Below are 15,511 nucleotides of genomic sequence, written 5' to 3' on the forward strand. Positions count from 1 at the left end.
TTACTAAACACTTAATGTGTCCTTGTCATTGACTAGAGTGTTCCCCTATTACATGCTAAGCACTGTGGGTAAGCAGTGTTTTCTTGCCATGTCTAAGAATCAGAGGAAGACAGAAGTGTGGGGGGCTGAGACCTCATGCAATATTGTAGTGGAGATGTCAAAACAAAGATAGTTTCCTGTTTCATAAGGTCAGAATGGGTCACATGGAAACATGCCCAAGGTTTTGAAAATTTCAAGGGAAAAATAGCCATGGGTGGGAGGGGAAAGCTGCTTAGGGGCAGCTGGTGATGAAGTGGATAGAGTGCGGGACCTAGAGTTAGGAAGATCCTGAGTTCAAATCCAGCCTCATTTACTAGCTGTGTGACTCTAGACAAGTTATTTAACCTCTGTTTGCCTTAGTTTCTTCTGTTGTAAAATGGGGATAATAAGAGCACCCACCTTATAGGGCTGTTGTGAGAGTCAAATGAGATAATATTTGTAAAAGTGCTTAGCATAGTGCATGGCACATAGTAGGTGCTATATAAATGCTTATTCCTCTTAGGATTGAGTTTATTTTTTATTTTGTATCCTATGAATTACCAGTCATTCTCAGTGATATTCTTCCTGGGTTGTACATGCTGCTTTATGGTATCTAGCTTGGCAGATAGATGTGGGCAGTTTCCCACTTCCTTCCCATTTTAAGAGAAAACCTTTTTGAGTAAATTCATAAATCTCTAGGCAAATGAATTTTTAAAATTTGTATTTATTTATTTTTTAGGCAATTGGGGTTAAGTGACTTGCCCAGGGTCACACAGCTAGTAAGTGTCAAGTGTTTGGTCTGAGGCCAGATTTGAAGTCTTCCTGACTTCAGGGCCGGTGCTCTATCCACTACGCCACCTAGCTGCCCCGAATTTTTTTTTTACTAACTCTTATTAAATATGCTGTATTCCTGACCATCACTCCATATTTTAAGCCATGATGTAGATTTCCAAATCCCATTCTTAGATGGCATTTTCTTTTCCATCAGTTAACTTCTTAGATCTCTCTTTGTCTTTTAATGCCTATACCTTCAATCGACAGCAATGATGAAAACACAAGCTATGACTCCAGCATCTTTAATTTCTAGCTCAGAACTTAAGCTTTCTAGGTTTCTTCTGACAAATATTCTTAACCTCAAAACTCACCAAAATTTAAAAAAAAATCTCAAGGACAAACGTCCCAAGAATGAGTTACAGATTTCTTCCCTTTATAAGAGCACCTGCTTTACAATGTACTAAGAGTTGAAAGTCAGGTGGTTAGTCTGGGTTCCTTTGTGCCTCCCGAGGGCGAAACTGGAAAAGCTCTCCATAAGACATCGAATGATGCTCTAAGTCTACGTTACCAGTGCTTTTGTATAGGTGTGAATGTGGCTATAGGGCCTTTGCCTTCCCCTTCTTTAGTGCTTCTTGTACCTGTGTAGATTGACTTGCCTAGGTTCCTCATCTCCCATCCTTTTAGTTTCTTGCCCACGCTATTCTGAAGATTACCAAAATTTATTTCACTCATGCCTCCATTATCATTAAGATTTTAATTTCATTCTCTACTTTAAATGAACCAGAAGTAACATACACTTCCAGTATAAATCAGAATACATTTATTGAATAGAACTGAAGGTAAAAGACAATATTATGTGACCCCCTCCTGCAGGGATATTGCTCTGGGGACTTGTTGGGGCTAGAAATATCTGCTTACTGGCATACGTGGATTACAAGGGCTTTTGACTTTGGGAAGCAACTCCCATGCTACCTCGTGGCCATGTTTCCCATAAGGCATGTTTCCAATAAGGCAACTGTCTTTGTTTTGAAAGTCCCACTATAGCATCACATAATAGGAGTTTTTTAAAGTTTCAAATCTCAGCCCCTGAATTTGTTTCTCTCCGATGTCTAGAGACAGTAGGAAAATGAAAGTGAAATCATTGCACATCTCTTGTAGGTGCTTGATAAATGCTAGTTGCCTTTTCGACTTTGACATAGTAAGGAGTGAACACAGATCTGGAAAAGATAGACACCACACACACACACACACACACACACACACACACACACACACACACAACCCTCAGCTGGTCATAGCGAAAGAACCCAGAAGAATTAAGGACATTTTTTAGGATTCAGTGGTTACTATCATGAATTTGTGAATAAGTTACTATTGCTAAACAATTTCACCCAAGGATATATGATTGCGAGGAACTAATGGCAGAGGGACAAAAAAAAAAGATGAAATTGACTAAAACCCTCAGAAGCCATTTGGAGACCCTTAGAATGGGAAATGTGAACAAGCTTTTCAAGATTTGGTCAGCTGCCTCGTGCATGCACCAGTGTTGGCTTTAGACTCAAATAAACTCTTTATGTTGTCTACTGATGCTAGTTTAAAATGCTTGGGAGCAGTCCTATATTGAGTGAGTAATGCTCATAAATATCCTGTTGTACTCACCAGTGGAGCACTTACTGGTTTGCCATTTATAAACTAGAGTTCCTAACTTTAAAGTGTATTGTCGCTAAAAAGTTCAGAAACTGTAAATATAGAGAAAAATTTCTGTGAATGGACAACAACCCATTGACATATTCTGATCTATATCCTGAAGCTGACTGTCAGAGATTAGTATCAGTGCTAGCTAACTATGTGTTCAACTCATCAACTGTTGTCTAGGAAGTACCAATAGAAATGTAGACACTTTCTGCCATAGGCCTCATGACACCAAAAATTATGTTGATACACATAAAAGGAGTGAAAGCTATCTGTTACACCTAGTTGTCCTTGAATGATTGGATGAAAGAAAGTGGGAAATAATAACAATCAATAAAAGGATTAACCTTTGAGGACTCAAGTTTTTTTCCTTGGAGACCTTACTATTAAGACAATGGCAGAAGTTGGAACTATGCAGTGGAGAGCTATACTGGTTTATAATTGATCTGACACATGCCACCAAGAAGCAGTTTATACTGTCTTGTGAACTGCACACTATGGCCATGATGGCATTGAATGATGACTTTGGAGACTTGGGTCAAATCGACTTCTCAACTATTGAGAAACAGGCTTGATTGTCCTAAAATGGTAGCAGATGTGTATAAGAAGCATGTAGCTTGTGCTTGATATGTCCAAAGGAAACTTCTGCCAACTTGGGCTGCATACTCAGAAAGTGTAGGCACCAGCAAACTGTTGGAGCTTGTGTAAATGAATAATAATAGCCAGCATTTATATAGCACCTGCTAGGTGCCTGGCACTGTGTTAAGTGCTTTTTTACAAATATTATCTCAGCTGATCCTCACAACAACCCAGGGAGGCAGGTATTATTATTATCCTTTTTTCTAGTTGAGGAAACTGAAGTAAATAGAAGTTAAGTGAATGACTTGCCCAGGGTCACACAACCAGATTTCATACTCAGGTCTTTTTTTATTCCAGGCCCAGCATTTTATCCAGTGCACCACCTAGCTTCATTGAGATGTTGTATCTAAAAGTAGACCGGGGTGGGGAATCTGTGGCCTTGAGGCCACATGTGGCCCTCGAGGTCCTCAAGTGCAGCCCTTTGACTGAATTCAAACTTCACAGAACAAATTCCCTTAATAAAAAGATTTGTTCTGTAAAACTTGGACTCAGTCAAAAGGCTGCACCGTGGGGCAGGCAGGTGGTGCAGTAGATAGAGCTCTTGCCTTGGAGTCAGGAGGACCTGAGTTCACATCTGGCCTCAGACACTTGAAACTTACTAGCTGTGTGACCCTGGGTAAGTCACTTAACCCCAGTTGCCTCACCAAAAAAAAAAAAAAAAAGAAAAAAAGGCTGTACCCCAGGACCTAGAAGGCCACATGTGGCCTCGAGGCTTTAGGTTCCCCACTCCTGAAGCAGACAATAAAAAAAGAACCCTACCCCAGTAGTGACTGACCATTTCCCCAGTATGCAGAGGCATACCCAATGAGGGACCAGAATGCTACTTCCTTTGCTGAGGTGTTATGGGGGAAATCTTTATCAGTATATGGCTTTCCATCTGGAATTCAAACTGGTCTAGTCAGAGTCAAGAACCACACCTTATGGGGCAGCTAGGTGGCACAGTGGGTAGAGCACAGGCCCTGAAGTCAGGAGGACCTGAGTTCATATCTGATTTCAGGCCAAGCACTTGACACTACTAGCTGTGTGACCCTGGGCAAGTCACTTAACCCCAACTGCCTAAAAAAAAAAGAAGAAGGAAAAAAAAAAGAAGAACCACACCTTACCACCATGGAGACATACCATCAGAGTATTGCCACCATACCCTGCTAAATACGTTAGGATCATTAAAATCTAAGCAGAAATCTCAGTGGAGTAAACATGTGGCATTTCTAGTGCATGATTACAAAACTACAGGGACAATATCACAGGTTTCATTCCATACTTGCTAATGTTTGGAAGGGAGCCACTTTTACCTCTTGCCTTGTGGTTTGGAGTTCAAGAAAATGTGAAATATGGAGGGACTCATAGTCAGGATGCATCTTGGTTAAGAGATAACATGAAAGAGCTCAGAAAACTCTGATAGAAACAAGTGTTTGAACAATGCCTGAGCATATTGTCAAAACATTTATACAGAATTCTGATAAGGAACCTTGGTGTGTATGAACCACATGAGATAGCAAACCACTGAAAAGCCATGCTCTACCAAGGCATAGAGAGACTGGGCAATTTGCTAGTTTTACAAAACAGCCCCTGAGGAGACAAACCAAGATGAAAGTGTAAGAGGAAATGTAGTCCAGCTCCCTCTACAAGTACTCCCACAATAATTAGACAAAATAGTGATAGGGAAGTCAAAGGAAAAAAATTGTAGTGGTCATCTTTGCAGCCCAAGATCACAATATGACCTATACACAAGTGTCTAGGGCAAGAACAGAAATGGGCTGTCATCATAGACTTGAAACCCAAAGCTCCAAGCTAGGCCAGCAGCGCAGGGCACCTGGAGCTAACGGTGGACTCAACCCCCAGCCTCAGCTAGCAGCACAGGGTCTCTTAGAGGGTCTGAGAATGCAGACGCATCACTCAGAGAAAACTGTGAATGTGGTCCCCAGGACAGCAATGAAGGCAGTTTGGAGGAAGGGAAGGAAACTTCCCAGAGGAGCCAGGATCACAAAGTCAACCTCTAGAGTTTCTAGCTAGGGCAGCAAACCTGGGTTGTCCAAAGCAGAATAATGGGAAAAGTGACTAAACAAACAAACAATGTAAAGAACTATTATGAGGTCAGGGGTACCCAGGACACAAACCCAGAAAAAGAGAATAACTCCAAAATACCTCAAAGCTTCAAGGAAAAATATAACCATGCCCACAAGATCAATTAGAATTCCTAAAAAAAACATATGCAAGAGTTAAAAATTATAGTTAAATGAAATAAGAGTAATAGAAAAGGCATTGGGGAAAAAATGAGAGGTATGGAGGGGAAATTTGGAAAGAGAATTGCAAACTTTCACAAGAGGTACAAAACCTTACCTAAGTAACGGAATCCCTAAAAATTAGAATGGACCAAATTGAAATAAATGACTCTACAAGATAATAAGAAATATTAAAAGAAAGTCAAAATATTGGAAAAATGGTATAAGATATCTCATATCCAAAACAACTGATTTCAAAAACAGATTAAGAAGGGACAATTTAATAGTTGTTCAACCACCTGAAAGCTTTGACCAGAAATTAAAAGAACTCGTTTATCATATTTCAAGAAATCACAAAAGAAAATTGCCCAGACATTAGAACAAGTGGGCAGAATGGAAATAGAAAGAATCTCCCGATCACCAACAGAAAGGAGCTCCAAAAAAGTAAACTCTTAGAAACATCATAGCCAAAATCCAGAGCTTCCAGGTCAAAGGAAAAATACTGCAAGTATCCATAAAGAAGCGGTTTAAGCACCAAGTAACCAGTCAGGATCACACAAAACTTAAAAGCTTTTGCTCATAATAAGAGGAGATCTTCGAATGAAATATTTCCAAGGACAAAAGATACAGGCTTATAGCCAAGAATAACTTATCAGCAAAGCTGATTATAATATACCACATGGAGGGAAAATAGGTATTTAGTGGAATAAAGGACTCAAGCATTTCTTATTCTCCACAAAGGTGGCAATTGCAATCTCTCATGGAGATGGAATAGGTTAGGTCCCAGATCATATCTGTCCTTGCTACACAAAAGTAAGCAGTATTTATATTTAGATAGCAACACACATACGTATCTTATATTAAAAAACAGGTTAGGAAAAGCCTTTGGGATAAATATACCTTGTAAAAATCTGGCAAAATCTGATGAAATCTGTTGTATGAGGAACTGACAATCACAAAGGTGATTGAATTGACTCAGATTTATAGAGTCATAGAAGTTCCACACAGGAGAAATAGTCCAAGGACAGACACGGATGATTTTTCATGCAAAAACTCAAATTATTAATAATTTGTTGGAAAAGTTGTTCAAATTATCTCATAATCAGAGAAACACAGATTGAAACAATTTTAGCATATTGTCTTATAACCATCAAAATTAGAATTTTTTTTATTAGAAAATTAGAAATTAGAGAAGAAGAAATTAGGAAAAAAGAGGTAACAACAGCTAAATCTAATGCAGCGGAGGGTTGGGGAACCAGACATTCTTTTATACAACCAGGGCCACAGCTAGCATGAGAAGTTCAGGGTCCGATTATAGTAAAGAGTGAGTTTCCTCTAAAGTTATTTGCCTATCACTTCTGAAGGTAATGGAATTATACCTGGAATAGTATATATTGAAGTTATATCTTGAGCCAACTTAGTCTCAAAAAACCCCATTCTTAAAGATTTACTTTTGCTTTAAGCGTAAATACCTTATAATATCTTATACTTTATAATACCTTAACAGATGGATATCTGTTAGTCTGGAGGTTTATAAGAAGTGGTCAATTTTTTCCCCTATTTTTTTGATTAAACTATTATATATTCACTATCTATGTGGAATTCCAGAAATTAATCATTTTCTTGATTCCTAATGGTAGATTTTTTACACCAGGATGAGTTTAAACTCAAGAAGAAGGAAAAGGAAAAGAAGGAAAGCTTGTGGAGTGAAAAAAATTTTAAACGCCTGGCCAACTTTTATTATTGCAACACTATGTAAGAAATAGTAATGATTAGTCCTAAGCTATGATTATGGAACTTGCTGTTTGAGGTAAAATCTTGTGGGGCTATTATTTGATATTATTCTAAATTTTGATTTCAGGCATGATTGTCTGCATTGTCATGAGGCTAAAAGCTGCCCAGAGGGAGTGTGGTCTGGGAAATACTACACAGGTGGTTGTCTGAGCCTGGGAAAGGTTGAAGGACAACCTTGGCATGCCAAAGGTAGAATCCTCTTGACTCATTTCCCCATGATGTTACTTCCTTTTGAAAAAGAATGTCTTACACCTGGGTAATCCTGAGTCCGGTTATGATACCCTGTAAATGAGATAGAATTTGATACATGATTGGCTGTTTCTGAAACTTAACTCTGACTCTTATCTGATATCAAATAGAGCTAAGGATGCTTTATATTTGTATACCTGTGTTGAGTCATTCTGTGCATGGGCCTGGAGGATCAGTTTTATGGCTGTTACAATCAAGTCCCTTCCTCCTGTCATCGTAAATTTCTATTATTTGTGCAGGTGAAGAGTGGAAATTTAACACTGCAATACTGAATCTATTAATTATTTGATTGATATTAAGGAATCTGATTTGCTATAAAAAGTAAGATACAAATGGGAAAGATCTCACTGTTTGCAACATGAATTTGTAGTGAGTTACCTTAAAGATGTCCCAGGAGTCTATGTTTGTGAAATATCTATTGCATTTGAACATGGTTGAATGGTTGAACATGTTTTACTATAGACAACTTGTTTCATATAAATTATTCTCTATACATTTGGGATTAATTAATTTAGCATATTTACGCATCTCACCCCACCTCTTCTGTGATATGGAGTTAAATAAGCAAATTCAGTTGTGTAATGTTGAACCTGGGATAAAACGCATCTACTTACAATGAGTATTGTTAGCTATGTATTTATGTATAGGATTAGATCCTTAAAGTATCTAAGGGGTGAATTAGTAGGAGTGAAAAAATTTTGAGAAAAGCATCAAGATCAGATGATTATGTACCAAATGTAAATAATTCTAATGGAATATATAGGCCTTAAGCATGTGCCAATAACAAGTTCTAAAAAGGCCTTGTGCATGTTATGGTAATAAATTCTAGAAATTGGGTTCAGGATTTTACATAAAAAATTGCATTGATAATTGTAAAGAAGAAAGATAGAGACAGCAAGTAGTATGTAATAACTGGAAATTTTAGAATGTTCAGGTAAATTATGATTTCTTAATTTGATCTTCTAATAGCTCTATTATTAATAAGACCAGAATCATAAATTTTGAACTAGTTTTCACCACATGATTTAGCTATTGGAAAAAGAAAATTTAGGAAGATATACTAAATTTTGTTGAGATCTGTTTTGCAAAAGATTTTAGTGGAATTACCTGAGAATCTCTGCAAGTGACTTGAAGCCATAGAATCAGTATCTGCTGGAAAGAGACTGTTTCAGAGCTGCCCTGAGAATGAAGCCTTTTCTGGAATGTCCAAGGGAAGATGATTTTAGGGACCAGAAAACTATATGGGATATCTGGGACTCTAAATGAAATGTGCTGATTAATTGAACATTGGCAATGTGTTACCAGGTTATGAGGAGGATTGCTGCCATTTAATATTGATGATCATTATTGCATTACTTTGATCTTTTGTTTAATGGAATTTGTGTTTACTGAGATTTCTTAGTGATTTTGCTGATATGTAAATCTCTTCTCTAAAATTAGTACATGGTGAATCCTCTAAATGGCTTGATTTGTAACATGTCTTAGTTTACATATAAAGCCTATTTAACAAAGTTTGTCTCTGGGGAATACATGAGATTATGACACTATGTATCTAAGTTTATTCAAGTTTATGACATCAATAGGAAACATAGAATTATGATTTGTGATCCACAGTACACTTATTTCCTGTTGTGAGTTTAAATCCACTAGTTTATAGCCACTAATGCTTGCTCAGATTGATTTGTCACAAGCAGCAGAAATTAGGATGATGCAGTTGAGAATAAAAGAGCGATTTAAGACTGAATGTGGTGCTGAACCATGCATATTTTGTTTTGTTGTTCAGTTGTTTCCATATATATGGTTAGCACCAAATGAAGGAATTATTGAAAGTTATACTGACTCAGTGACCCATTATTTCCAGTCCTGCTTGTTGATCAGTGTTGGGAGAGGATCAATCTGTTCTTTAGCACATAATCCTACCTGTGATATTTCTACCCCTATCCCTATTCTGATGAGCTGGTCATGTTGTTCAAAGGCCAAATGTATCTTTACCTAAAAGATTATTTTTTGGAGAATTCACACAAGGCAAGCATTTACACAGAGGTTAGAAAAGTGAAGTGACACAAGGATACTCCCAAAGCCTCTCTGAAGAACTTTGGAATTGATTGTGAGACATGGGAGACACTGGCACAGGACTGCCCAGTGTGATATGCCCACTTCAAAGAAGGTGCTGAGCTCTCTGAGCAAAGCAGAATTTCTATAGCTCAAAGGAAACATGAGATGTCCAAATTTAGAAACATCTCCATTCCAAATGTTCAGATGGATTATTCGTGCCTGACTTATGGTAGAGCCTTCTGAGCTCATATTGGTCTGATTAGCCATAGTTGGACACACTGTACATTGACCCCAACACAGTGATGTCATTTTGGTCCTCTTCAACTATGATGGACAATAACCAGGACCCCTACTTGATAAACACCATGTATAGGTAAGTGGGGAGGAACTGAGATGTAATGGCCCATCCCCTTTTGCTGACATGGACCTATCCAAATTGTCTTGATCTCATTTCAAAAGTTATCAGTAAAAGCTGGCTCCATCTTGAAGCCATTGCAGATCTCCAGTGACCATCCTGCCAATGTGTTGCTACCTTGATGTACTTTTAATAACTCCTTATAATTCTCTTTGTCCTGAGTTTTGCCTTGTTAATCAGGGCAAAAGCCCAAATAAAGAATTTTTCTTTTGACATGGCCAGTGAGAAGAAGTCCAAGCTCACCTCCCTAAGGCCTCCTCCTTCAGGTACCTGAAAATAACTAGCATGTCCCTCTGGGGTCCTTTCTCCTGCAGGCTGGACATCTCTACTTCCTCCAAATGACCCTTATGTGACATGCACTGTTCCTCATTCTGGTTGCCTTGTTCTGGAGGCTTACAAGCTTCTTGGGCCTGATGTCTCTGCTGCTTCTGACTCTATTAATTACCCCCATCCTCCTGAGACTCTCTTCTGCTCTAGCTTCTCTTCCTATCTGTCTGACATCATCTTTTTTGCTGGATCATTCATTATCTGTGCCTCATCCCCTAAGCATGGGTCCTGGGACCCTTTTTCTCTCTCTGTAAACTCTCTTTCTCAGTGATCTAATCTGCTCCTGTGGGTTCACTTATTATCTCTCTGCAGGGGACTTTCATATTTATACAGCCAGCCCTGACTCTCTCCCGAGCTCCTCACCAGCATCACTGTCTGCTGGACATGTCCACCTGAATGTTCCATAGAAATCTCAAACTTAACTTATCCAAAGGGCAGCTAGGTAACACAATGGGTAGAGCTCTAGCCTTGGAGTCAGGAGGACCTGAATTCAAATTCGGCCTCTGACACATGACATTTACTAGCTGTGTGACCTTTGGCAAGTCACTTAACCCTGATTGCCTCACCAAAAAGCAAAAACAAAACAAAACAAAAAAAAACTTATCCAAAATGAATCTGATTTTCTGCCCCCTAAGCTTGCCACTCCTCTAAACTTTGCTTCTATTAAAGACATCCTGCATCCATTCACTCAGGTGTTCATTCTCAGAGTCATTCTCAACTCCATTTTCTTCCTTCACCCTCTCCATAGAAAATAAGGCTCTGGGGAAGCTAGGTCATATAGTGGCCAGAGCACCAGCCCTGGAGTAAGGAGGATCTGAGTTCAAATCCTGCCTCAGACACTTATTAGCTGTGTGACCATGGACAAATCGCTTAACCCTGATTGCCTAAAAAAAAAAGTTTCCAAGTCTTCTTGATTCTATCTCCACAACATCTTTTGCTCTCATCTTCTCTGCATCTATAGGACCACCACTCTAATTTAACTCTTCATCACCTCTTGCTCTTCTCTTTAATCCTCAAAATAAATTTCCTAAAGCACAGGTAGAATCAGTCACTCCCTTGCTCTAGAATCTTCGGTGGCTCCCTATTGCTCCTAGGATAAAATACAAACTCTTCCACTTGGTATTTAAAGACCTTCACAGTCTTTCTAGCCTTATTTTACATTGTCGCCCTTCGTGCATTTTAAATTTTAGACAAGTTGGCCTACTTGCCAGTCCACTGGCTAAGTCAGTGCTCAACCTTCCTACCTATGCTTGGACTATTTCCCATGCCAGGAATATATGCTCTTCTCATCTCCATGTTAGACTTCTTTGCTTAATTTAAGGCCCAGCTATGGGAAGCCTTCTCTGATCTTCCTAGAAGTTAATGGCTGGCCTTCAAATTATCCTGTATCTACATACACATAATCATCGCCATCATATAATTGTCACACCCTATTTTTTCAGTCCAAAAATTGGTTCATAACCTTTTATCATGTAATCATTTCATGGTATAATTCTATTTATCACACCACTTGAAAGGTAAACAGAGCAGCAATGTATTCACCAGTGGCGTATGAATATGTATTTCTCTCTCCTGCGTGGCGAGCCAAGAGCCTAGAATTCTCATTGCACGTTCATTGTCAGTATGTTTCCAAAAGCTGACTTGCGTGGCTTGTCTAGAGTGTTGCAGTACTAATGGTAGTGTCACTCTGAAGACTGTGGGCACAAGGGCAGCGGGAGGGCAGTCAAAGATGCCATGAGTAAGTCACGTGAGTGGTAAGAGTTGCATCTTCCCGCAGTAGCTAACCTGTACAGTTCATCTGCCAGCAATACATTAAAGTGCGAATCATTTCTTTCCAGTTATGGTTAAATATAAAAACTATTCTGTGGGCTTCACGCTGAAAGTGATTGTGTTCGCTGAACAGCATAGAAACAGCTATGGAAAGGCAGTTTTCAGTGAGTGAAAAGTTGGTGCAAGACTGGAGGAAACTAAAAGACAAGCAATTACTGGCACAATTTTTTAAAGCTTCACATAATGGTCGCACTCCACTTTTGGCCAAAAAATTTGGCATAGAATCTCTGAGATTTATGCGGTGTGTGTGATGAAATTCAGGATCTGTTTGCATATTCTATCCTCTCACCAGTAGACCATAAGTCCCTTGGGGATCAGGACTATTTTCATCTTTTGTATCCCCAGGTTTAACAAAATGCCTGCTTATCCACTGAATTGAATAGAATTGAATTGATTCAATCTTCACTGAATTGAATGGAATTAAATTGATGCTGCCCTTTGACTCTGGGACCCCAACACTGAGACTATAGACTAGAGAGATGATGAAAAAAAAGAAGAGTGGACAAAAACATTCAAGGCAGCTTTATTTGTAATAACAAGAAACTGGTCATTGCCAACGTAGCCAGTAATTGGTGAATCACTGAATATAACAGGATGATAGGATTTAGAGCTAAAAGGGATGGACCTTCATGGTCATCTAGTCCCATCCCTCATTTCACAGAGGAGAAAACTGAGGCCAGGAGAAGTTAAGTATCCTAATTGTAATAAATCAATGTAAAGAACTATTTTTATGCCTCGAAGGTAAGCAACTTGTTCAATTATAGCGTGTATATGTATGTATGTATGTTTGTATGTATGTCTATAAATAGTGACTTAAAATGACATACATGAAAAGTACAAAGAAACATAACAAAAAACTTATGCCAAATGAAGTTGAGTTAAGAGAAGAATAACATACATGCTGACTATGACTATATAAAAACTAACAATAGTAACAAAACCTTATGACTACAGACAGTAAAGAATTTGTTATTGTTGGTTAGATCCTCATACTCATGTTTTTTAAAATCAAAAAGTAAAAAGTTCCTACCTTGTATTTTTATTCAAGATTCAATACCATATTTTGTTTATTTGTATTTGAGGAAAGCATTATTGAGTTTATAAGAACAAATACTTTTGAAAAAGGATGAGGGATAGAAGAACCTAATTTGTGAGTCAGGAGAAAGCCTAAGGGTGAACAAAGGAATGAGTGGGGTGATGTTTGGAGGTGAGTGATTTAGGATAGGGGTGAGTGATGGAAATAATGTAAGATGAGTTAAAGGGAAATCAGGACAGTGGTGGGGACAATGAAAGATGACTGATGACCAGCATTGAGTGGCAAATATTGGAGTGACTCTGAGAGGGGTAACGGAGACACCGAGGATGAGAACTGTAAGGAAGGGATGATATTGGGGCGAAGGGTGAATGATGATGGGAGATACCAAAGCATGAAGGATGATGATGGAGATACTCTGGGGTAAATAATGAAAGTAGAGAAACAGGTCACTTAGAGGTAAGTGATAAAGTGACTCCAGGGGTCAGTGATGGGGAGCCTTGAATAGTTGGAGGAGCTAGGCAGGTGTGTCAATTGTGAATGGGCTTTTGCAGAGTGGGTAAGAGTTTGGGAAAGCACTGAGTGGTGATATCCTAGGACTGGCAGGGAAAATTAGAGGTATGGAAAACAGGGGGCCAGGAGAGAATGGAAGTGAGGAATTTTAAGGCAAGGAAAAGTTGGGAAAGTCTTTAAAGAAATTCACATAGGAGAATGTGGTACATTGGAAGGTTCATCTTCCTCAACAGGCAAGAAGGTCCATTTCTCAGGTTTATTTTTCAGATAAGAGACCCAAGACCTGATCCTTCTTTCTCTACCTGGTTCTCACTCTCCATTTTGTAAACATTCCACCTGGACTTCCGCTTCCAGGAGCTAAGATGGCGGAGTAAAAAGGTTGTCACTCTCACCCTCCCCTATCAACCTCTGAAAGCCCAGAAAATATCGCCCCAGGAAAAACCCTGGAACAGCTGAACCAGAAGAAAGACAGGGAGCAGCAGTGCAGTAGCCCAGGTAGCTTGAGGGATTAATGGGAAACGTCCCTCTTGCCCTGGGGAAAGGGGAACAGGATAGAATGGGAGGTGTTGAAACGAGCTAGTGGAAAGACCCACTTTAGCACACCAGGAGGAGATTCTGAAACCCAAGTGATGGAGCAGGTAAACACCAACACCTGGACCTCTGAGTGCCTCAGTCAGGGGTGGGGGGGTGGGGGGGAAACTGGTGGACACCAGCTCAGAAAACCACCAGATGCCCCAGCATTCTACAGAAAACGGGTCTCCCAGTACCTTAGCAAAAATAAGGGAAGCAGCACTATAAAGGGCCCCAGGCAAATAAACACCCTGCAACATCCATCTGAAAGGAGCTGAAGAAAGTGAAAGGAAAGGAGAAGCAGGCAACCTAGAGTTGCCCTAGAGTTCTAGCCTTGCTGATTCAGCCCAACACCAGGCAAGCTGCCAGAACCCTAGAGCCTTCAATTGCCAACATCAGAGGCCCCAGCACACAAAGCCAGTGACCAAGACCTAGGCTCCCAACACAAGACGTTGGGTCAGTGCCCTCTGTTCCCCAGCAGGAGAGCTCAATCTCTTTAAAGGCCAGGGAATAAGAAAACACCATGAGCAAAAAGAAACGTACCATAGATTCATATCATGAGAACAGTGAAGATCAAGGCAGAAATTCTGAAGAGGACAACATTGTCAACAAACCCACATCTGGAACCTCAAAAAAGCATATGTAAACATTCCACCTATCTGATTTTAGGGTCCCCTTTAAATAAAAATCTCTCATTTGTCTTCATATCATTTTGCCACAAGAGGAAAGTGATTTCCCTGGCCTCCTGAGCCACCCACCTACTGTCATGGACTCAACTCTATAATTTCAACACTCTTACGATCGGACGTCCGAGAGGCATGGCTAGTCACTCCCTCGCTGAACATGCTGTTGATCCCACTGATGCCCATGGTGCTTGCTTGGGTTTTTATGGCTGACTTCAGCTCATGGTTCTCTCGAATCAATCTCACCAGCTTCTTCAGCTCCTCATTTTCACGAACTAATCGCTCAATCTGATGCCTCAGCCCTTCATAGTTGCTGAGAAGTGACATGGTCCGGGGAATTGGAGGGGAAACAGTGCTGCTGTGGCAGCGCCCAGGAGGCCGGGGCCTCCGCCCCAGGCTGGTGGGAGGCATAGAGGAGTCTGCAATGGTGGCTATGTAGGACTCCAGGGCTATTATGAGGTCAGAAGCATCCCTCTCCAGCCCCTCCCTACCCTAGACTCCAACTGACTTCAACACAGGAAGAGTCCTAGAGACCTAGAAGGGCCCTCCCTTCCTTGCTATGGTTACCTCTTCTCTTCAGGGCACTGACCTCTAGTGGGTTGTTAGGGATCTCAAGTAAAGGCCTGATGCTGTCCCAGCCCAACTAGGCCTCAAACATCACACCTAAAGCCAGAAAGCCAGGGAGTTTTGTCAAAGC

General features: G+C 40.0%; 1 protein-coding gene across 1 annotated transcript in view; it reads right to left on the bottom strand.

Annotated features, from left to right (window-relative positions):
• The window catches only part of LOC114039826 (speriolin-like), a 52,331-nt gene extending 37,106 nt beyond the window's left edge, over positions 1–15,225 (bottom strand). Inside the window, exon 1 of the mRNA XM_027857708.1 lies at positions 14,931–15,225. Coding sequence (XP_027713509.1) covers positions 14,931–15,225 — 295 coding nt within the window. The remainder of the gene's footprint in view (positions 1–14,930) is intronic.
• Positions 15,226–15,511: the final 286 nt, after the last annotated feature.

Source organism: Vombatus ursinus, unplaced genomic scaffold, assembly GCF_900497805.2.
Source record: "Vombatus ursinus unplaced genomic scaffold, bare-nosed wombat genome assembly UNPS02012319.1, whole genome shotgun sequence".
NCBI classification, from domain to species: domain Eukaryota; kingdom Metazoa; phylum Chordata; class Mammalia; order Diprotodontia; family Vombatidae; genus Vombatus; species Vombatus ursinus.